Raw genomic sequence first — 21,784 nt, 5'->3', positions numbered from 1 at the left:
TTAGAAAGAGCGCAATAGCAATGTTGTAAAAAGTGTTGCACAAATGTATTTATAACACGATTGTCAGCAAGACTACAAAGGCTAAGTCTGTTGTGGATATGCACTGGTTTATGAAATACAGCAGCAGATTTTGACAAAAATCATCCTGACATTTTGTCAAGTCAGAGTCCCTCTCATCCTCTCCATCACACCTGATCAGTGCTCGTAACTGACAGAAACTGTATCTTTAAATTATGTGCTCGAAGAGAAAATAACCCAAAGACTGTGAATTAATACTCCACAATTTTGGTTCCTTTTCTCAGGTGTGAGCGCACAGTGCTTATGTCATAAGCAAAAGTCTCATCAAGATCAGAGCCAACAGACTGTCGCAGTGGCCAGTAGGGGAAAGGAAAACGAGCGGCGATGACCCACGCATCATCAGGAAGCTCTTTCAACAGCTTCTCACCCAGCACCTCCATCTGTGAACCGATCAAAAGCTTTATGCTATATGATCTATACATATTAAGAAAGGGAAAATACATAATACTTCATAAGGAGGAATACTCACCAAACCTGGCGAAAGGAAAGCTGTCACATTGTTGTACGAAGACAAATCAGTCTGTGAAAGAAACATTTTGCAGATAGTCATTTACCAACTTTGATCAGGTAGAAAAGCAATACTTTTTTGTTTAGACCTTACCTTCCAAAAGTCTTTTTTAACAAAGGTTGCCTGGCTGGAGGGCACTCCTCTAAAGTGGGCCTTGCTCCTGGAATAGGCCACTAAAATTGAGTTAATCTCAAACCCTGTGCATCGGAAGCCAGCAGAAGAGGCTGCAAACACCTAGAAAACCACATCAAAACACTTCAGGAATTTAAGATTTTAAATTGAGTTTTTGGCCACATATAAATTGATCAACATCAGCTCACTTACCAGTCTTCCATCTCCTGATCCCAGATCTGCTAAGCGTCCTGTTCGTCCCTCAAGCAGCTGCATAATGTTCATTGTCTGCCCTTTACTGGAGGGCAAATAAGGAACCTGGACCAGAGCACCCACACTTAGTTAATCAATACAAGTCTCAATACAAGTCTCAGTAATAATGCACTATCTAGGTGACACATCTGCAGGGCTGCTTCTAATCTCTAGCTGTGATTAAACTGGGTTTAATCTCTGATAATGTAATATTTCACTTTTAGATTTGAGATTACCCAGGCATGCAAACAAATATTAATGTGGTTTTTTATTTTAATTTTAAAATGTCAAATCAAATTCAGATTTCCCATGCATCAAAAAATGCAGTCTAAATAACATTCGGATCATCTTTCCGTTTTTTTCGTGTTTATCGACAACTAAACAACTGCTTGATCCATTACGTTACAACAATGGACAAAATGCAGTTCAGATAAAGTAGTTATAAGTAACGTAGAAGATGGTGCCGCTCTCTCTTAGGTTCACAAAAACATGCACCATTTGTTGTGTGAAAGAGTAGAAGAAAGGCAAAGCAAGCAGGTAGCAAACAGGTAAACACAGAATAAGTAAATCTCAAGCACCAATAGGTTCAATGGGATTTTGCGTGATCCAGGCATACAAAACATTCTCCAGACTCCATACAGGCCAGTGAGCAGAGCCCCTGTGCAGGCCGACAGGACGAGGTGGGGCCTGCTGGTAGAACACACCCTGCCAGGGTCTTGCAGAATCACGTCAATGGAGTCCTCCATTACAAACTGTCACTAATACAGGTTAAAAATAAAGTAAATGAAGTAGATTACTGAAACCTGTAATCACTTTATCAAACATAAGGTGATAAAAACATTAAACATAAAGAAGATAATCCTCTATGATCAATCCCTTATTCTGTTCCCTCAGCGTTACTATCAGGTAGACAGTAAAGAGTTGAGTGGTGCAAAATGAATGGGTTCAAGAACTCCTTTGAGTTTGTATCAATTGGAATAGTAAATAGTAGCCTAAAATAAGCAGAGGGTACAGACGCATTGGTGGGGTACTTTGAACATAAAAGGGATATTTGTTTGATTTTTGTGAGAATTGAGTTGACAAATCAGAGAATAGAAGGGCATTTCAGAAAGGGGACCATTAAGCAGAATAGCTAGCCACATTCATGAACAATGACAACAGTCAAATTCTGAGCAGCATGGTTGACATTGTTGCAGAACAAGCAATGGTTATGTAACTGCTCCTAGCAAACGCTACTGCAGTCTTTATGTTATCTAAAAATGACATAGCCAAACATATGAACTCACTAGTAAATCATTTTTAAGCTTTGTTTTGGGTTGGACATCTCTGTCAAGTTATCAGTCGTCATGTAGCTTTGAAGAATATATGTCATCACTACGCTTTTATGAAATAGTGGGTATAAATTAATGTCTCCAAATAATCCATTATGTAAAAACTGTTTAAACAAGACTTTATGTATTCCTTTTATGATAAAGATAAAGGTGGGATCTCAAACCATTTATTCTAAAAAAAGACTAGGCTATCATGTGACATTAAAACAGTGCAAGGTTACTAAACAGGATTACATAAACAACAGTCTACCTGTGTGAATAGATATAGCTCACTTCAGGTCAGGTCAGTTGGCTTATATGGCAACAGTCGCTACAACAGAAGACATAAATATCACCAGAGCAACATGTCTCACAGCAGATGGTGCCACTGAGGCCTTCTGGTGTAGCAGCCTTCTAGAAAAGTTTGTTTACCACGCGTAGGTCATGTACTGAAACTGTCGAAAGGACGGCTTTGTAGCCGATATCAATCACTCGCATTCTCGGAAAGGTAAACTAAGGCGCTCCGCTACATTGGCTATCGAGTTAGTACAAAGCTATACGTTTTAATCACACCAACAGATTTGTAAGATTTCAGATTGTTGTCAACATCGGTGCAAATATGCCAAAGTAAACCACCAGATGCAAAAATATACACTATTGACGAGCATTTTACACACATATGTACAGCTTTGAAACATTTTAGAAGTTATAACTCACTATCTAAATGTGAGGAAGACATGCTACAGCCTACCTGATCCGCCTCTCTATGCGCGCTCAACCGCCTGCCTGCCTGCAAACACGCACACACGCGCACACACACACACACACACACACACACACACACACACACACACACACACACACACACACACACACACATACCATGTATACATCACTTCAGGGGACAAGGGGACATTACATTGATTTACATGCATTTCCTGGAGACTTATCCTAACCTTAACCATAACCAACACATGCCTAACCCTAACCCTTACCCTTACCCTAATCCTAAACCTAACCAAGTCTTCACCCTAAAATGAATGATTCCCCTCCATTTTGTCCCCAGGGAGGCGAGTCCCCACACGTGACTGTGTAAACAGATTTAGGTCCCCACAACAAGTATAGTAATGCTAGTCCACCCCCCCCCCCCCCCCCCCACACACACACACACACACACACACACACACACACACACACACACACACACACACACACACACACACACACACACACACACACACACACACACACACACACACACACACACACACACACACACACACACACACACACACACACACACACAAACGGCTGCCAGTCATCACTATCCCGCCCCATATCCTCATATGAGATACTTATGGGATAATTGCTTGTATACGCATATTGGTCCTCGCCTTCTTATGACAATGATACCGTTTTGATTTGCACCTTTTTTAATTAATTATGCATTTGAAAGGAATATTTGCATTTAACCCTGGAGAGGGCCGATGTGATTATAATTACAAACATGCTGCTTTTTTCACTTCCAACTCGGCCGCGGCCTCATCCTGCACTTGCTCCCATTGAAAGGCTCACAATAATAATATTCATCAGCACTCAGGCCTCACTTATTTGCTCAGCCGCGTGTTCTCTATAGCGGAGCTGCATGTAGTCTAATCGGGGGAGGGGGGGAGGTGCCTGCAAGACCAACCGAGAGTGACGTAAAAAGAGAGGCCATTATATTAGCATCCTGAAGAAAAAAAAGAGGAAAATATACAGTCCAGCTGGGAGTTTATTATAGCTGGAGTGAATTCGAAAACAGACACGAAATGGACTTGTATGGGAAGGTAAGATGTGTGATTTTATTGTAAGACCATGGAGAGATCCAGAGGGAGAGAGATAGGGACATGATGAAATGGTTAAACCTTAGACTGGATATACCGTGCAGTTAGCAGAGGTTTCCATTTTTTGCAGTTTCTCTTGGACATTGTGTGTTGGTGATACATATTTAATAACGAACTACAAAGCTTTCCCTGCGCTTCCCGAGTATATTACACAGCTGCTGACAGATGTGCTGCGCTTAATGCTGGGTAATGTAGTAGAATCTATTATTTGGATGCCCTTCGAAACCGTGAAAAAACTACAACCCCCATATTTTGGACCATATCGCTTACGTCAGAGAAACGCATGACACGCACTTTCCTTGCTCGTGCTCATCTCACGCGAGGCAGCCTCGTCAGCTCAGGGGCGCGTGCCATATCCGAAGTGGAAGGGACAGCTCCCAGGTGCTGAAACTGGTCGGCGCTCACAGAGAAAGAGACACAGAGCGGGGAGAGACCAACGCCTGCGATAGACACAAATACCAAAAACCGTATTTGCAAAACAGGGGCAGATACAGATAGAGCCGAGGCCTTCAACACAGGTTTGTTCACTCAATTCCCTTAACGCGTTTCGGTGCTCTCATTTATTAATAGTTATGTGGAAGAATGTCATGAATACATAAAATGACCTCTTGCCCAGAATTGCTCGACTAGCATTAGCTGGCATGTAGCTTCTTGCTCAGCTATACCGTGTCAATTCATATTGGATCTTTTGTTTTTGATCGTGGTGTGCGTAAATAACAGCATTGCATTGATATTTTAAAAGAGACGTCCTTACAGATGCCGCATCGGTGGTATTTGTCTTTCATACACGGAAGCGAACATACACCCGGTGCAGGATCGAGCTCCGGCATCTTTCATAACCACTTGGCTACAAGGAGAGCTCGGCTGCCCATGTTTGTTCTTTAAGCGCAGTGGCTTTGTGAAAACATTCACCTTGGAGCAAAGATGACTGTGCTCTTCTTGACATCTTGTTCTTAATCGCGTTGTCCTCTGACAGCACGCAAATGCTCGGTGTAAATGTGTTTTTTTGGAGGTGAAATGTGCATTTCCATTGTAGCCTACAGTAGCTCATAATAAAATGGAAGAAAATGTAATGGCTGGTGAAATTGCCTTGCCTTTCTCATATGAAAGCTATTTTGTGAATATGTAAGATGGAAACATTACACACTTTTAATTGTAACAGTTTAACTGGCAAATCTACGTTTTGGTTTGACATATTTTGTTCAAATATAATATGGGTGTATTTTACAAAGTATTAGTACTTAATCTAATTCATGAGCTTTTAAGGGAATAAGGGCTATAACAACATTTATTTAACCAATCAGTTTAGCAATAGAAAAGACAACGTCAGGTCTTTAAAATCCTGGTTATCTAATACTCATCAATACAACAGCTTGCTGCGTTGGTCATGCTTATTTGCCTGACACAGCCTTCTGTCACCTCTGATCTGGGGCCTGCTCAGCGAGCCTGTACTGGACTCTGTTTATAACATCCACATTAAATTGAAAAACAAATATTGTGTTTATCATAAGATTATTTGCAGCAGAGCTCTGAAAAGCTTCACAGTAGCTCAAGGTGAAGCTTTGAATAAATTCTTTTCAGCATCTCTTTTGTGTTTTTGCAGATGGCTGCCACTCAGGATGCGAAAGGGAAGGGAGAGGGGGGGGACCAAAACTTTGACTACATGTTTAAGCTGCTGATCATTGGCAACAGCAGCGTAGGCAAGACGTCCTTCCTGTTCCGCTATGCCGATGACGCCTTCACTTCGGCCTTCGTCAGCACAGTGGGAATCGACTTCAAAGTGAAGACTGTGTACAAGAATGACAAGAGGATCAAACTGCAGATCTGGGTATGAAATATTAAATTATTTAGAAGTTAGCCACAAAATGTTTGATTCCTGACCATACCATATATAAAACAGTGGATTAAAGCTATTAAATTATGTTACTTTTGCCAGTCATTGGCTAGTTAACACAAGATGATTTCTTCCTTATTTGCTGTTAACTCTTGAATAACCTGCCAATTCCACATTAATCTTTCTAAACTCAGCATGGGATTTGTAGATTATTTAATGATGCTAATTTATAGAAGGAAGAAAAAACGATTTTTAGACTATATTACAGCAGAATGCATGAAGCATTAACTGTGGGTTCCTTTTCATGTCACAGTTTATTTCGTCATGCCAACCATGCACACATTTCCATTTAATCAGTGAAATGGAGATCATTTGCATGTTGAAACATAGCTAATGTGTGGAAGATATCTTTTTCCTGTTGTCCTCCAAGGTCTCCTGGAGGACTACCTCAGCTCTGAGGGGCTAGGAGCTCTTCAGAGTCTCCCTCCCCTTCCATTCTCTGTGTCTTTGTGTTCCTGCAGAGTGACTCCTGTCTGTAAAACACTGTCAATCTCAGCCCAGAGCTCACGTCCCCCTGCCCCCTGCCCATATCTTTCTCTGCGGATCAATATATTTCAAAGCCTGTGACAGGTTGGGACTTAATCGATGTGTACGGGCCATTAAAAAGTCCTCCTTATACAGGGACACCTATGCATTAATTCAATTTTTTTATATCTCTGAGCAAAGTTCATCCCTACTTGTTAAGATTGGATACACTTCCCCTTTCATCTCTTGTTTTACCATTATGTTAGGTACACTTAATTCAAAGTTTAGAAAGTAAATTCAAAGCTGATCCTTTTGCTTTCACCACTCCACCTTTTTTAAGGTATATAGATAGGTTTGTTAACATTAAAATACCTGGATGTCATTGCAAGCTATTTAAAATGGTGTTTCCTCGGTTTAACACACCAGGGAGGCAGTGGAGTTGTGCGCAAGTTCGAATCCCACTGTAGTCAGAATGTCGTTGTGTCCCACTTCACCCCAAATTGCTCCTGTGGATTGTCCACAGTACTGAATGTATGTAAGTGGCTTTGGATAAAAGCATCTAACAAGTGACATGTAATGTAATGTAATGTAATATGGAGACAGATGGAAGGCTTAACATTACTGTCTGGAGACTAGTAAGTGTGAGCTTGTCACACAGCGGGAAAAAGCAACACCTTTCTTTGAATGTGTGGGAAACGAATGTATGAGGCTGTTTAATTAGGAGTTCATCTGAGCTGCAGAAGCAGATTGTCTTGTAATATCTCTGAAATAGTGCAGGGATAGATATGTCAAAGACCTTCTCTTTCACTCTATTTCTTTTTATTTCTCGTGTTTTGTTTGCTTTACCAAATGGCAGAGATTTCCTTAAGAGATTTAATTATTTGTTGGTATAACGGTTGTCTTTTGCAGCAATTAGCCATCCCCAGACATTTGGTGTTTGCCAATCACATAAAGAGGCCAAAATAAGCAATCCAGCAGGATGGGAAATCTAGATTTGAACAGTGTGGCTAATTGGGATACTGTGTTTTCATCATCAGCAAAGACAAGTATTCAGTAAAGCCCCTGTCACACTGTCCTGAAATTGACACCCGATGGACACACGATAAAGGAAATGTTCAAATTCGGCTCTGATCGTAACAACATCGGGCCATTCGTGAGGGCATCTTAAGCCATCGTATGACCGCCAGTGGAGTTTCTCAGGCTCCGGCAGCAACTTCGTGAGCGGTGGCAACATCTTTGGCATGCCAAAAAATTGCAGAAGGACCTTGCGAAGGTTCATTTTCGTGTTGAATTTGTGTGTCCATTTTGCCCTTCGTAAGGCACTCGTGAGGGCATCTCGTCAAATCGTGTCATCTTCGTCTGATCATCCGTGCCATCGGGCATTTTTCGCCTCACGAAGACAATACGAAGGAAACAAGAAGCTGCCCGATTGTCTTAGAAAGGCAACACGACTACGTGAAGCCCTCGCAATGCCGTCGTGTAGCCATCGTATTATAGTACGATGACATCGAGATTGCATTTATTGCACAACAAAATCATGTAAACATATTATGTAAATAACCCAATTTGTGTTCTGTGAAACTGAAAAGGATATTACATTGTTTTTGTTACTTTCGTTGCAGTTGTATGTCTTAAATGTAATTTAGGTTAACTTCCTGTTTTATTTAGATGCTTTTATTTTGAAGGCGAGTTTACGCTGTTGACAGGAAGTTGTTGTTGCTATGGAAACAACATGATAAGTAATATATTCTAATCTACATATAAATACGGCGAAAGTAAAGAATAAAGTGTATGTTTAAATGTTAGCACCCCCCGAAGAGGCACAAGCTCTTACGTTGAGTCTGGATACATTCTAAATCATCAGTAAAGTCTACGACCATATGTTCGTGTGTGGTTCGGGTGCCATCGTGTGGCCTTCTGTAGGCATCGTACTTGCTTTGGCTGTTACTTGGCTGTTGACCAACTTCGGGGCCAACTTCGTGAGAAATTCACAATTCCATATTCGTGTGTCCATCTGGTGTCAATTTCAAGACAGTGTGACAGGGGCTTTAGGCAAAGGATTGCCATCCAATGAATCTGTCTTTATGTGTCCTAACTGGGCTAAATATGAGCTCAGACTTACAGTAATAAGTGATGGCTATTAGCTATTGACATTGTGTTAGTTTCACAATGTATCTGCAGAGAAATAAAAGTGTCAAAATGCATCATGGAGTTGTGCCCGTTGTCATATTAGACTGAAGTGAATGAAGCACATCACTGAGTGCTGCCAAGAAGAGCCTTGTGAAAGTCTTAAACTCACTTTACTGAATGAAAAAGAGTTGAGGCGTGTGCCAGGCAGCACTCTCTGCTCTCCACTCGAAGCAGTCAGCTTCTTGGATTGATTTCTAGTGAGCTGCAGAGTCAAGCGAAGCTTTTCAAGGAGCTCCAATTTGCGGGACTCAGCATTTTAATTCTTTTTCCGTCCTGTCTTTTTAACTGAGAATAGCCAAATCTGCTCACATAAATAGCCTGGAAATGCAAAGGTCATTGAATCAATAACCTACTGAAAAATCCCATGCTGAGGTTAAAACAGCATTCAGATAACTTGGATATACTATCCATCCATCCATAGTAACAATACAAATAAAATGGATTAATCACACCTTTTATGCAACTCCACAAACAATGCTATTTATACAACACACACACATTAGAAGCAGCCATTAAAAATGCAAACATTCACGTGCACTTTAGGTGTTATGGTCCTGGCTGTGTGTGTGTGCCGACGCTGGGCCGGCTGTGAGCTCTGTGAAGTGAAGGTCAGAGCTGTCCTCTGGCTATAACAGGCACACTGTTGCAGCCACTGACTGAAATAAAACCCACTGTGCTAAATACAATCCAGAGCTGCCTGTCCAGCTTCTGTTTAACATCAGCCAAGTGGAGCAGCCAGAAGTGCTCCATCATGATCCACAGAAGCCTGCAGACACATTCGTTGTGGGTGGAACCACAGCACAGTATGAACAGGAAGGACATCATTGGGATTCATTATTATATACCTTATCAAAAAACATGAAATGTACTGTTCACAGCCTCATTTCTCTTCCTTCCTCATGGACACACTCACTTCAGAACGGCTTCATCTTTCTGGATTGGGAGCTATTAGCATTTTCATTGACATCTAGTAGCAAATGCTGCAGTGGGAGCTTGTTTCCAGGGTAATCTGTGTACAATGTACTACTCACCAAGGCTTGCTTTGCCTTGGAGCAATTAGTTCAGCCTTATCATGAACAGCAATCATTCTCCCAATGTTGAAATAATTTCATCTCTATTTGTAGCCCTTTCCCTAAGAAATGCATGCCATGCATGAGCTGAGCTGTGAGTACTGCACCATCGAGTGATTAACAGCTGAGCGAGGAGAGGAAAGAATCAATCACATCAGCCAAAACTGATTCGGTGTTTTTGGCATCTCATCAATGCAAAGCCAGTGAGGCAGTGAGCATAATGATTATTTGCATATCAAACACAACAAACAAAGCCATAAGTAAATCTAAAGTGTGGATCCTAAATTGTGCTCGGATTTGACCTGAAGAATCTCTTAGTGCTGTATGTATAAATAGCTGCAGATTAATTATGTATGTGGGTTCTCATTTATCATTATGGACTTGCATATATGTGCTTTGCAGGGTCATGTGGATGTTGCCGAGGCTGACAGTGTGAATAACAGTCAGTGGGCTAACAGCGGTGCTAAATCATGTTGTGTGTGTGTAGGACACAGCTGGCCAGGAGCGCTACAGGACCATCACCACCGCCTACTACCGTGGGGCCATGGGCTTCATCCTCATGTACGACATCACCAACGAGGAGTCCTTCGGCGCTGTGCAGGACTGGTGAGTTCATGTTGGGCTGTTTAAGGCAATTTCCTTCTAAATGTAAATTATAATATCTGTATTCTTTGGAATATTGTTCTATTATGAGAATCAGATTAACAGTAGAAGGACTTCCTGTTTGTTGCTATAATGCAATTTGTTGATATCATGCCGACTTCATATTGTACATGGTTTGTCCTTTTTTCCAAGACACATCTGAAATGATCCCTATCAGATACCGTCCTTCCCTCTCTCCCTGTTATGTGACAGTGTAGTTATGTTTCGTGCATGCATCTTTGTCAGGCTTGGAGATCTTAGGGAGACTTGTCAAGGTCATGGCGCTCGTCCATTCATGAGTCACACACAGAGTCTGCAGGCTGAAGAGCAATTCTGAGCCAAGCCTAAATGTTGTTCATTATGATGCATCCGTGTCTATAACAGGACTTGGAAGGCCACGTTGAAATGGCTGCAAAAACCAGGCTTCTGGGTTAGGATTGCTGCTCTAGAAACGAGCAAAAAAAGCACAGCACAACAGCTAGGAAGGTGAAACACAGAGGAACTTCAATTAGAAATATATGTGGTTAGATTTGTTTACACTTCGACCCTACACATAATGTTGTGATAAGAAATGTGGTTTATAACATGAGGTCCTACAGCTGCTGTATCTATCTCAGCCGAAGGAGACTATAGGAGAAAAAACAAATCCTCATTGCCGTTGACACTTGACCTGCATTCCATATTTCTGACAGTCAGTATTAAGGCCAGTGTCAACTCGGCCCTCATCACTGAACTAGCAGCGCTCGACAGCTGCTTCAGATTGCACCTGTCACGGTTAGAGCAGCTGCATTTATAGTAAGCACATACTGTTTTCAAAGCCTGGTGTTCTTTCGTTTGCGTTGTTTAAGGTCAGGGTTAATAGTGAGATGCTGCACTTTTATTAGCTTGAATTATCTACATCATCTGCCTGATTTGTGTTGATATAGACTTCCAGTGATTAAGAAGAGTCTTTTTGTAAGAGAGATTGAAGCCAGACCCACCTATTCACCGTTTATGGCCTCGTCGACACTTTAATGGAATAGTCAGTGTGTACTGTCTGTGGTGGGTATCTGGCCAATTGTCTCATTGATCTGAGAGCATGACCTGTGTGCTTACCTAGCAGACAGTGTGCAGATCATTCAGCTGTGTACAAGAGAGGCCCTTTGTACCCTTCATGTAGCCACAATTCTCCTTTTTTGCCTTTGCCACGGGGCTTCAATTCTACTTTCTCTTTCCCTTGTTCCTTGTGACAAGGTTGTAGAAAAAAAGAGGTTGCCATGGCAACGTCTCGTTCCCCGACCGACTGTGGCTGAATTAAGCCTGTGACGTGCTCATTTCCTGTCTGTGACCGAGACAAAACAGGGAAATATTGTAATGCTGACATCAAATGTAAACGCTACACATAAGACATTTTATTATGGCAACAATCTCCAAGCATTTACTTTCCATCTTGCTCTTTTCCTCTGTTCTCCATAGACTACATTGTTCCAAAAAGCACGAGTCAATCTTATCTTGTATAGGCTGCATATGCAAACACAATGTTTCTCTGACAGAACATTATGAAACACTAAAACAAGTGAGAAGTGGACAGAGGGAGGAGAGCAAACATGATGCTGCTCTCTTCCTGACTCCTCATGTCTTGCTCTCTCTCTTACTGGCTCTTTCTCTGCTGGTTGCAGCCCGTGGTGCATTAGCTGCCCTACTTGTAGTCAGACTGCAACACCACAGGAGATATTTGCTTTCTCAGAATGAGTTTGGAAGTTAGAACAGTGTGGAACCTCTCCAGTGATTCATTTAATTATTGTTGTTATCATGCTGGAAAATGCTATGCCTCATTTCATTAACTGTATCTAGCAAATAATGAACTAATTTGGCCTGGCCTAAAGACACAGTCCTCAAATATTGATTCACTCAGTAATAAACCAACGTTTCCCATATGTCGTGTCAGTGACCATGACTAATCCCTTCAACACATACAGTTAATGACTTACCAATCAGAAGTTAGCAGGAGCCAAAGAATGGCATCTAAAGGAAAGTGAGGAAAAGCAATGTATATGACAAATATCAATGACACATTTGTAGAAAATAGCACATTTGAACCTATATCTGAGAAATAATGACATGTTTTCAGCACAGACCAGAATTGACCTACTTTTCCGCTGCCGCCATCCGTGACTCATATATTACATTTCCCAACGCCAAACACAAAGTGATGGAATCATCGTTCATGCCTGCTCCAAATAGGAATTTCTCATTACGAAAGAAGGTCTGCAATCTTTTAGGATTTGCCACATTTTAGTATCTTTTAGAATCCTGTCCAACAAAACGTTTCACAAAAACGATCCTGAGATGATGTCTAAGAGCGCAGCAACAGCATTTATTTGACTGTGATTCATTTTCTTTTCTTTTTTGCGTTCAGGTCAACCCAGATCAAGACGTACTCGTGGGATAATGCGCAGGTGGTGCTGGCTGGAAATAAGTGTGATATGGAAGAGGAGAGGGTTGTGTCAGTGGACAATGGCAGACTGCTGGCAGAACAATTGGGTAAGCCTTGGAGCAACATATAACCCTAATGCCTTTTGGGTATCATACAAAATACTGTGAAAGGGATGCATGTAATTAATTAATCTGACAATAAAGTATTATTGTATCATACAATACTGCTATTGTACATAGAAGCAGCTTTCTTTCAAATAAAGATCATAGCTTTTCCTAAAACATATTTTTAGTCTGCCCTGTCTTTTCTCACGTTACTTGCTCTCCGTTTCTCCAAGGTTTTGAGTTCTTCGAGACCAGCGCCAAGGACAACGTCAACGTCAAGCAGACCTTTGAACGCCTCGTCGACCTAATTTGTGACAAGATGTCCGACAGCTTGGACTCGGATCCGGCCGTCACCACAGGAGCTGCCACTGCCAAACTCACAGACAGCGCTCCGCCCCTGCAGCAGTCCGGATGCAACTGTTAGTGACGGGTGTCAGGAAGCAGAGGCAGGGCAGCGCAGGTCCGTCAGCTGGTAGAGTGTGCACAGTGTTGTCCTCCCTTATCACTCCTGCTAGTGCTGCTTCCTCTGGACTACAGCTCAAACCCTGTTTAGTAGTAGAATTACAAAATGCCGTCGTATTAACTCTTAACTTTATCACCTTATATCAAGAGCAAATAACCAGACAACCAGACATGGCTATTGTAAAATGTGTAATATCACAGGATATCTAGAATATAGAGACAGAATATTCTCATTCTTCAACTAGTTAGTATGGTCATAAACCAAGTATGATTCATAATGAGGGAAAGACCTTTAACATATTTAAGACCTAGAATAATTATAAATGAGGGAGTGAGTCAGTGAATGCTTTAATTTAAATGTTTTGTACATGATGTATTTTCCTTTTTCTAGAATTATTTTGTCTCCTAAAGCTGCCAAATCCATGATTTAGTGCACGATAGGACGTAGCCACTTTCTTTTGTGTAATGAGTGTGTGGCTGTTGTGTGACTGTACAGTAAGTGAGTGTGGGTGTGCATGAGTGTGAGTGTTATCTCTGAGTCGCAAATGAGTGCAACTTTGTCATCTAAAAAAATCATCTACTTGGATAAGAAGTGTCCTTTTAGCATCTCCCACACGGCCTCTGTAAGTTCCTCTGTCATGCTAACTTTCTGAATGAATCCAGTACGTTTAATGTCGATGTGAGTAGTATTCCACGTTTTTGCTGTCTGTAGATGTGTGATTTCCCTGATAAGTATAGCTGTAAATCGTAAAAGCAACTATTCGTATGTGTTTAGCCTCTAACATGACCCTTTATAGTTTGATGCAATGAGCATGCTGCCAAAAAAATCATATGTGCTGTTCTATCTAGAGATAGATCCCTAACATCCTCGACTTCATATAATAGCAATTATCAGCCTTTCATTTAACACCAATGTCACACAGACAAGGCACCGCACAGTGTATGCTATACAACAACTGATCAGCTCTGGCATGGAATAAACAGCCATATAAATAACAAAATATTGTTTAATTCAGCATGCTAAAATGTCATGTTTGAATCTGAGTAAGCGATATACAGTAGTCTAAAATATGGATGAAGGCATATACAGCACTGCAGTGGTCTTAAACTTAAGTCCAAACATTGCAGAACGCCTTTCAGTTCTACAATAATTAAAAAAACACATTTGTGCCAAAACATACAGTTCCTTTTAGCATCGTCAGTTGTTTGTTGCATAGTTGAATAAAAACTCCCAAAAATTGCATGTACCAGTTATCTATGTAGATTTATATAATAAGATAGTGTATATATCACTCTGTGTTACAGATTTAGACGCATCATCATAGCACGTGCTGTGAGATGCAATGGGCCAATAAGTGCAATATTTTATGAATGAAACCCTGTACATAGTTTCTCCTGTGCTCGAGTACAATGACTCTATCTGCAGTGTGTGAGTGAGTTTGGTCAGAAAGGCTCTGAAACTGATGTACAATCTCTTTAAACAAAGTGAGTGTGTGCTTCATGGTAATTGCAGCCTCTGAATGTGTGAAATAGGCTTTTTTGAGACAGCAGAGAACTGCTGTCAGTTCTGAGAAGAATAAGTCATCACTCACTGTTGTCCCAGGACCATCAGTTGTGTGTGTGTGTGTGTGTGTGTGTGTGTGTGTGTGTGTGTGTGTGTGTGTGTGTGTGTGTGTGTGTGTGTGTGTGTGTGTGTGTGTGTGTGTGTGTGTGTGTGTGTGTGTGTGTGTGTGTGTGTGTGTGTGTGTGTGTGTGTACCTGCCATATTGAACTGACAAATTCCATATTATAGTGTATTGTTTGTGTATACCTTTTGTACAAATGTATTCACGTACTATATGCTGTTCCTGCTAACTGTTGGGTGTTGATTGATCTTGTATTATCATGTCAAAATGCAGTGTTATTGTGAAAGATAGTCAGGGAGATATCTTAGTCCATGCCATATGCCATTCTGTTGTAATTCTAAGAAAAGGGATACACAAACAAGTTCAAAGCATATGTGTGCTTCGTGCGTGTGCATCTGTGTATGTATGTGATATTATCATTTTAAGCCAGTAGCCATGAAATAAATTATTGTATTGATCTCCGGTCAAGATTCATTTAATAGAGGAATAGATCTGTCACTCTGGTCAAATGTCATTTTAGAACTCTATGACTTTACATATAACTGAATATATATGTTTCTCAGAGTGCAAGCAAAGTAAGATGTATGTTTTTCAGATTATAGGAAATAAATCAGATTCTATCAGTGGGTGTCCGTGTTCTCTCTCTGTGTCTCTGCTGACGCTACAGGAGTATGAAGGAGGGCAGTGTGTGCGTGTGTGTGCGCGTGCTGCCTTCTGACCCGGGGTTGCTGTCTCTGCAGCGCTGACGCCTCCTTCCATTCACGGGCAGTGACCGCCACCTAGTGTTGGACATTATACTGCACTGGCCTCAAATGCAGTGATGGAAAGTACATTCAAATAGTGTACTAAAATACATATTTGTATGTTACACTTTATATACTTCACTACATTTTACATTTTACAGCTATTTTAATTAGTTAATCTACAATTAAGTGTTTACCAAAAATAAATGTCTGTGCATTAAACTACCCAACAGTAGGCCTATAGGTATATTGAGCCTAAACATCATAACAATTGCATTTACATATGTATGCTTCAGTATAATAATCTAATATTCAATAATATGACACCTGAGTTGTAAATACATTTACTCAAGTAAAGCACTTTACAGAAAGTACTTTGAAGATTGGTATTTAAATGTTCAGTTCATTTTTATGTAGACTTTCCAACAATTCACTCGCATGTTATCATTACTCCTCTCCATGTTAATGTTACAGTTGTAACATGCAGCGTAGGTTTTATCCCAAAAGTATGACATTACATTTGGGCATCAGACAGAAGAATATTTAAAATATTTATTTGCAAAAATGAAAAGGTCAATTTAAATAAATGATGGAGGGGTAGCCCGATGACCGAGCAACGGAAGGTACAAAATCAGCACATCAATCAATTTGTCTTTATCAAAATAAGATGTCTGTATTTGACCAAAATTATAATTAATACATCACAAAGCAAAATATGCAAAAACCAAATATATTAATTAATTAATTAAATAACAGACCAAACCATGACGAGAGAGTGAATGAGTATTGTCCTTTTACACTGTGAAAGTAGTCCAGTTCAATTCCAGTACAGTTCAGGTAGATATGTGTATGAATGAAGAGTCCAACCGGCGGAGTGAGGTGAGTGGTTGCAGGTTTGTAGGGTTTTAGGTCGAGGAAATGGAAATCTCTAAAGAGGCAGAGACACTTAGCTTGAGGTCCAAGCAGGCCAGATCACAGATCAGATGCAGGTCAAAAGATGATGTTTAAGATTGAATTGTTTCATCCCACCAGCTCCTGGCTTCAGTTAACTTCCAAAAACAGCCTGGTTGACCGGAAAAAGTCCTCCAAAACCCAACTTGGTGCATGAACCGGATCAGATTCCACTTCTTTCTCCTTCAGTAGTAGAGTGAGCTCTGAGCTGTGGCAGGCACCCCCCTTTGTGATCAGTGGAGGAATATTTCGTAATTTCTGTTTTTATTTCCCCCGTCCTTATACAAACATATTAATATATTTGAATGCAGTGGTGTCACCAGAGAGATTTTTCAAGTTAAGAATCTGAATTTCTATTTTTGTGTCAACACAATTGACCAGCTTTCTTGTGACATGTTAATATGTCATTAGGAGGCATATTGATCACAACTGATTATCACATACAACATATTTTAGTATATATTTAACGCACTTTGTACGATATCTTTGATTGGGGATGAATACAAAAAAAAAAGCTATTATAAATATGCAACTGCTTTAGATATACAAATGAAACGTGACAATACATGCCAATCGCAGCCTTTTCTTTTTTTTGTATCAAGGTGACAGCAATCTTCCAAAATTGTAATAATATAGATCTATCATGTCAATAATAAAGAAGAACAAGAAAACATACAGATTGGCTTTGGGTATGAAAAAATGCCAAAACCCAAAACAATGTTTTTGAAAATGTTCTTTCAGGCTTTATTACGTTTTCTCTGTGAAACAAATGCATGGTGTATGCATGGTATGACCCTCTGAAACAATGACATGAAGAAACCAGTGAGTAGGCAGAATCAACCCATGCTTTTATTTAATCCATTGCATATAAAAACCTTTTTTTCATTATTTTCATTTGTTTTTTACATAAAGTTGTATGATCTACAGTGCTATCCAATAGACTGCAATTAACAAGGAATCCATTAAAATAACATTTTAATTGTCCTGTGAAACTTCCAGACAAGTTGGCATTCTAAAGACATAACCCAAAAAAATAATTGTCCTGAAGACCTTTTTTTAAGTTACAGTTTGTGTTTTCCTTTCATACCATAAAAAATAGAACACATAATGATAAAAGAACCCACTGTTTCCATTGGTCCAGGGCTGTTTAGAATCTACAGTATGTGTGTCAAAATAAGAGTCCCTGTTTTTGGACAAAGATGCACTCAAAACCCCTACCCGAGCCCACCCCCCCAAGCCCACCCCTCACTACAGAAATATACTAAACCCTTCTCCCGTCCAGGCATAAAGATGTCAGTGGTTTTGGATATTGCAAGTCATGTGAGTGAAAGTGTGGGCCGAGCATAGATAAGCAACACACCGTCAGTGTTTCAGCCATAATTAATGCAGCAGTGGCTGAACATGCAGATGTGTCTCAAAGACTCTGTGCTTTGTAGGCTGTGGTTGAGCAGCGGGACACACTCCTGTTGCACCCCGTTCAGTGTTTGTAGCTGTGACACTCCCACACGCATGGAGACGACACTGCAGTACCTCTGCACGGACAAAGCCACTCCCGTATCGTTTACATCCCAGCGGGTGTGTCACAGTGAGTGTAGTGTCAGGGCGTAAGGAAGTGCCAGTTGTTCACACCAGGTCTACAGCAAATACGACTCTTGGACATCCGGCTTTCGGCCACACATCACTCAGGGAGTACATCTATGGCTTGCGATTGACCTGAATCTGCACAATTTTACCCAGGAACAAATTTTTGATGGATAAATATGTGTTTGGCTGTGAGAAAAAAAAGAAACATTTTCAAAGTCACAGCAGGAGGTCAGGCCAACCCAAGCCAAAAGATCCACTGATGCAGCAAAAGAGAACTAGGAAATCAAATAGAAAAAAAGGCTAAAGTAAATGACATGCTTTGAATTTAAGGCACAGCCCATGGGCCAAGGAACAGTTTCTTTAAAAAAACAAACAATTTGGCTTCCCCCTCTCTTCACTGAGCTACTTCTCAGGTCAGCAACATGTCGGTGGATCTTTTTTTACACCAAAGCTCATCTGTTATAAACATTCTCTCAACAAGAGGTACGTAATACAGCCACACCATCACCAAAAGGGATGATAAGAATCGACCATTTACAACAAACGGCATTATGATAGTAATAACATTAATAATTATATATTATATACAGCACAATAAATATATTTTTGTAAACAGCGATAAAACCAGAACATTTTATAACAGGTAAGGGCATTGGGTGAGGATGAAAAAAGAGGAAAAACAAAACTTGGCACAAAATGAAAGATAAAATTAACTTTTGAAATGACGAACACTTGTTAAAAAAGCAGTGTGCAGTATTTCAAAGTGTTTTTTAGTTGTTTTTTTTACATTTGTGGGTTTTCTATATTTTATGTACACAGAGAAATAAAAGGGATATTTGAGTATTGTAACAGCCAAACCTGCACTGTGGTCTATGCTACAGTCAAACATTTACTGTACCACCTTTATATTGCAAAAAATAAATAAAAAATATACCAATAAATAATAGCATCAGGTGTTAAGTGAAAAAAAAAAAAATACATGAAAAAAAAAAGCAAGTCTTGGACGAGGTGTAAGACAGCACTGGTCTAGCCTAAATATTCATGAGTGAGGGGTTGGCGAGTTGAAACATTACAAATATTAAAGTGGTGATATATGAATATATCAGTGCATCAAGAGTATCTACGTAGAGGATAGTCTTATCTGAAGACTATGCAACGGAGCTGATTGTCTTGTCGAAAACAAAGACAGCAACTGGGTTAATTGTGTTGGCAAAATAAATTCATGCCGCCGAATAGAAAATGAAGTGAAGCTGAAAACAAGCAGCTGATGGTGATACGTACATCACTGTTAATGAGCAAAATAAAAGAAAGGAGAGTAAAAGCTTTGGTATAAAATCACCCCAGTAGTTTTCACTCACCATTACTACAGTATTTCTGTATACTCCAAGCACTAATCAAGCTTCTAAAAAAAAGGTGCTTTTTGTATCAACTACAAAGCATTGCATTGTCTCAGGATGTGTTCAAAAGAACTGCAGGCAATAATAATAAAATATAAAGGCTTCATCCAAATTTCAATGCAAGTAAAGCATACAGTAACGTCCCGCCTCCTTCTCAGTGAAAACTCTCACCAAACGAATAGTTGTAATGAATAATTTCAAAGTTTCACTCACAGGACTAACCGAATATGGGTATAGTGGCATGGTAATAGTAGTTTAAATGCTATTGGAGCAAGTGCAAACACTCCTAATGTAATCCAGCGGTGAAGATACCCCTTCAAAACACTGAATATCTGTTACACATGTCTTCCCATTGGTTCTCTAATCCTCTCTGCTAACAAAACAAAGCCTAGGATTGCAAAAGTAAATTCTAGAAAATATCTGAATCTTACATACAGTACGATACAAACATTAAAGAGGTCTAGGACAGCATCTCAGTTGTTCAGATTTGAGCTTTGTATCAGTCAGGTTTTCAAGGAAGACTTCCACATCAGAAACGTGTGTCTCGAAAAGCTCCCCGTGTGCTGCAGCTTTCATCTCTGTCCCGTCAGGTTTTCAGCAGAACGGCAGCATATAATGCCTCCTAATTCTCAGAGGGAGGGATTGACCTAACCGAGGGGGAGATTCTCCTTGAACACACTGATAACCACAAGTATGGGCACTTGATAAAACACAGAAATACTGCTAAACTTTCAGGCAATGCTGAGCCGAAGCGGAGGGAAGGAACATGTGATATTATGTATCGTGTGAACAGCTCTGAGCAGACTGAGAGCTGTTAGTCCATGTTCTAAACTTAAGCCTGTAAAGGGGAGGCCTAAAAGAGAAATAAGGACACGCCACTTTAGTACAAAGGGGAATGGAGAGGAGTTTTCCTGAGTGCAAAATAACTTGAAGAAGTACCGGTGTCTGAACGAAGCGGACAGGAGGAGTGGCCAAGGTGAAGAGCAGCGCACGCTTTGGAACCATACACAAAGATGTATAAAAAACACAAACTCCACGAAACCCAAAAAATATTCTATAAATAATCATCTGTCATTACTAAGAAGAACAGTTAATCAGCTGCTGTCCAGACACTGCTATGTGTGGGGGGGCTCCTCTTTCTCCCCCTCCTCTGCTACCTCCCCCTCCACCACACAGGTTTGTGTGCAGGGTGTCTCCCCCTCTTCCACTACCTCCTCCTCGTCCCGTCCCCCCAACGGTTCGTCCAAAGGAACCTCTGTAGATTCAGAGTCCTGCGTACAGAGTGTTTTAGAGTCAGTGCAGCTGTTTTCCTCGTCTTCATCCTCCTCCTCCTCCTCCAACTCATCATCATCATCATCCTCATCATCCTCATCTTCTAGTTCCTCCTCCTCCTCCTCTTCCTCCGGCTGGCTGCCGCTGTCTTTCTCAGTGTCCGACTCCCCGTCCTCCTCCAGCGTGAGCTCAAACTGGAACTTGTCCCCTCCTGGAGGTCTCGTTCCATCCTCGGGATCGTCCAGGGTGGGGGAGGGGCTTGCGGGGATGGTGCTTGAATACCACTCCCTGTTGTCCTCCAGCGTGTCCAGGATGTCCTGGGCGTCTGGGTGCACCAGGTCCGCCCACGTCTCCCACAGAGGGTGGACGATATAGTCTATAAAACCCACCTACATGGGGGAAATGGGGGGAAATAGGTCATCCAGTGTGTGTCTATTTTATCTGTTTAATATTCCATTCCTTACACACTTAATGTATAATATCCTGCTTTATATTTTGTTACTGTAAATTTGTATTTCAACATGTATATTTTCTACATTTTTATTGCTATTTTATTTCCATTTGAGATGTTTACAATTTGGATTGTTTATTTTTAGTCTTTTAATTTCTCTAATGTACAATGCCTTGTCTTTTTATGCTGCTGCAGCGCAAACATTCCCCCAATTGGGATCAATAAAGCACTTCTTAAAGGCCCCCTATTACACTGTTTTTCATCAATATATTATAGGTGTCAGATATATACAAAACATGTCTCTGAAGTGTTTGGCTCCAAATACCAAAGAGATCATTGTAGCATTACCCATAATCCCCTCTGTTTCAGCCCTGTT

General features: G+C 40.6%; 3 protein-coding genes across 10 annotated transcripts in view; 1 reads left to right on the top strand and 2 right to left on the bottom strand.

The window, feature by feature from the left end:
• Positions 1-82: 82 nt before the first annotated feature.
• On the bottom strand, positions 83-3,101 carry LOC117452376 (ATP synthase subunit C lysine N-methyltransferase). Of its 3 annotated transcripts, XM_034090969.2 has the most exons (7): positions 3,011-3,027; positions 2,531-2,590; positions 1,528-1,707; positions 911-1,015; positions 680-820; positions 548-598; positions 83-458 (listed from the first exon to the last, which is right to left on the bottom strand). In XM_034090969.2, the coding sequence occupies exons 3-7, from the start codon at positions 1,693-1,695 to the stop codon at positions 270-272; spliced, it is 654 nt and encodes a 217-aa protein (XP_033946860.1). In that variant the 5' UTR covers positions 1,696-1,707; positions 2,531-2,590; positions 3,011-3,027; the 3' UTR covers positions 83-269. The 3 variants fall into 3 exon arrangements, with proteins under 3 accessions (XP_033946860.1, XP_033946858.1, XP_033946861.1); XM_034090967.2 differs by lacking the exon at positions 2,531-2,590 and having other exon boundaries at positions 3,011-3,101; XM_034090970.2 differs by lacking the exons at positions 2,531-2,590; positions 3,011-3,027 and adding an exon at positions 2,977-2,999.
• An 876-nt stretch (positions 3,102-3,977) lies between these two features.
• rab3c (RAB3C, member RAS oncogene family) lies at positions 3,978-15,633 on the top strand. Of its 2 annotated transcripts, none has more exons than XM_034091824.2 (5): positions 3,978-4,085; positions 5,746-5,970; positions 10,249-10,367; positions 12,802-12,926; positions 13,157-15,633. In XM_034091824.2, the coding sequence occupies exons 1-5, from the start codon at positions 4,068-4,070 to the stop codon at positions 13,345-13,347; spliced, it is 678 nt and encodes a 225-aa protein (XP_033947715.1). In that variant the 5' UTR covers positions 3,978-4,067; the 3' UTR covers positions 13,348-15,633. The 2 variants fall into 2 exon arrangements, with proteins under 2 accessions (XP_033947715.1, XP_033947716.1); XM_034091825.2 differs by lacking the exon at positions 3,978-4,085 and adding an exon at positions 4,461-4,660.
• Positions 15,634-17,527: 1,894 nt separating this feature from the next.
• Positions 17,528-21,784, bottom strand: part of pde4d (phosphodiesterase 4D, cAMP-specific) — a 254,346-nt gene continuing 250,089 nt past the window's right edge. For all 5 annotated transcript variants that reach the window (XM_034090876.2, XM_071204369.1, XM_071204370.1 and 2 more), the window contains one exon: positions 17,528-21,346. In XM_034090876.2, coding sequence (XP_033946767.2) covers positions 20,801-21,346 — 546 coding nt within the window. In that variant the 3' untranslated portion in view covers positions 17,528-20,800. The remainder of the gene's footprint in view (positions 21,347-21,784) is intronic.

Source organism: Pseudochaenichthys georgianus, chromosome 9, assembly GCF_902827115.2.
Source record: "Pseudochaenichthys georgianus chromosome 9, fPseGeo1.2, whole genome shotgun sequence".
Classification (NCBI taxonomy): Eukaryota; Metazoa; Chordata; class Actinopteri; order Perciformes; family Channichthyidae; genus Pseudochaenichthys; species Pseudochaenichthys georgianus.
This window is presented reverse-complemented; position numbering and strand designations above follow the sequence as displayed.

What these genes read in the sequence shown, in the direction of transcription:
- rab3c (XM_034091824.2), top strand. An exon ending in GGATCAAACTGCAGATCTGG is followed by an intron (nt 5,971 to 10,248) that starts GTATGAAATATT and finishes GTGTGTGTGTAG; the next exon opens with GACACAGCTGGCCAGGAGCG. An exon ending in ACTGCTGGCAGAACAATTGG is followed by an intron (nt 12,927 to 13,156) that starts GTAAGCCTTGGA and finishes CGTTTCTCCAAG; the next exon opens with GTTTTGAGTTCTTCGAGACC.
- LOC117452376 (XM_034090967.2), bottom strand. Translation starts at nt 1,695, where the DNA reads ATGGAGGACTCCATTGACGTGATTCTGCAAGACCCTGGCAGGGTGTGT. An exon ending in GATCAGGAGATGGAAGACTG is followed by an intron (nt 821 to 910) that starts GTAAGTGAGCTG and finishes GTGGTTTTCTAG; the next exon opens with GTGTTTGCAGCCTCTTCTGC. An exon ending in TTAAAAAAGACTTTTGGAAG is followed by an intron (nt 599 to 679) that starts GTAAGGTCTAAA and finishes TTTCTTTCACAG; the next exon opens with ACTGATTTGTCTTCGTACAA.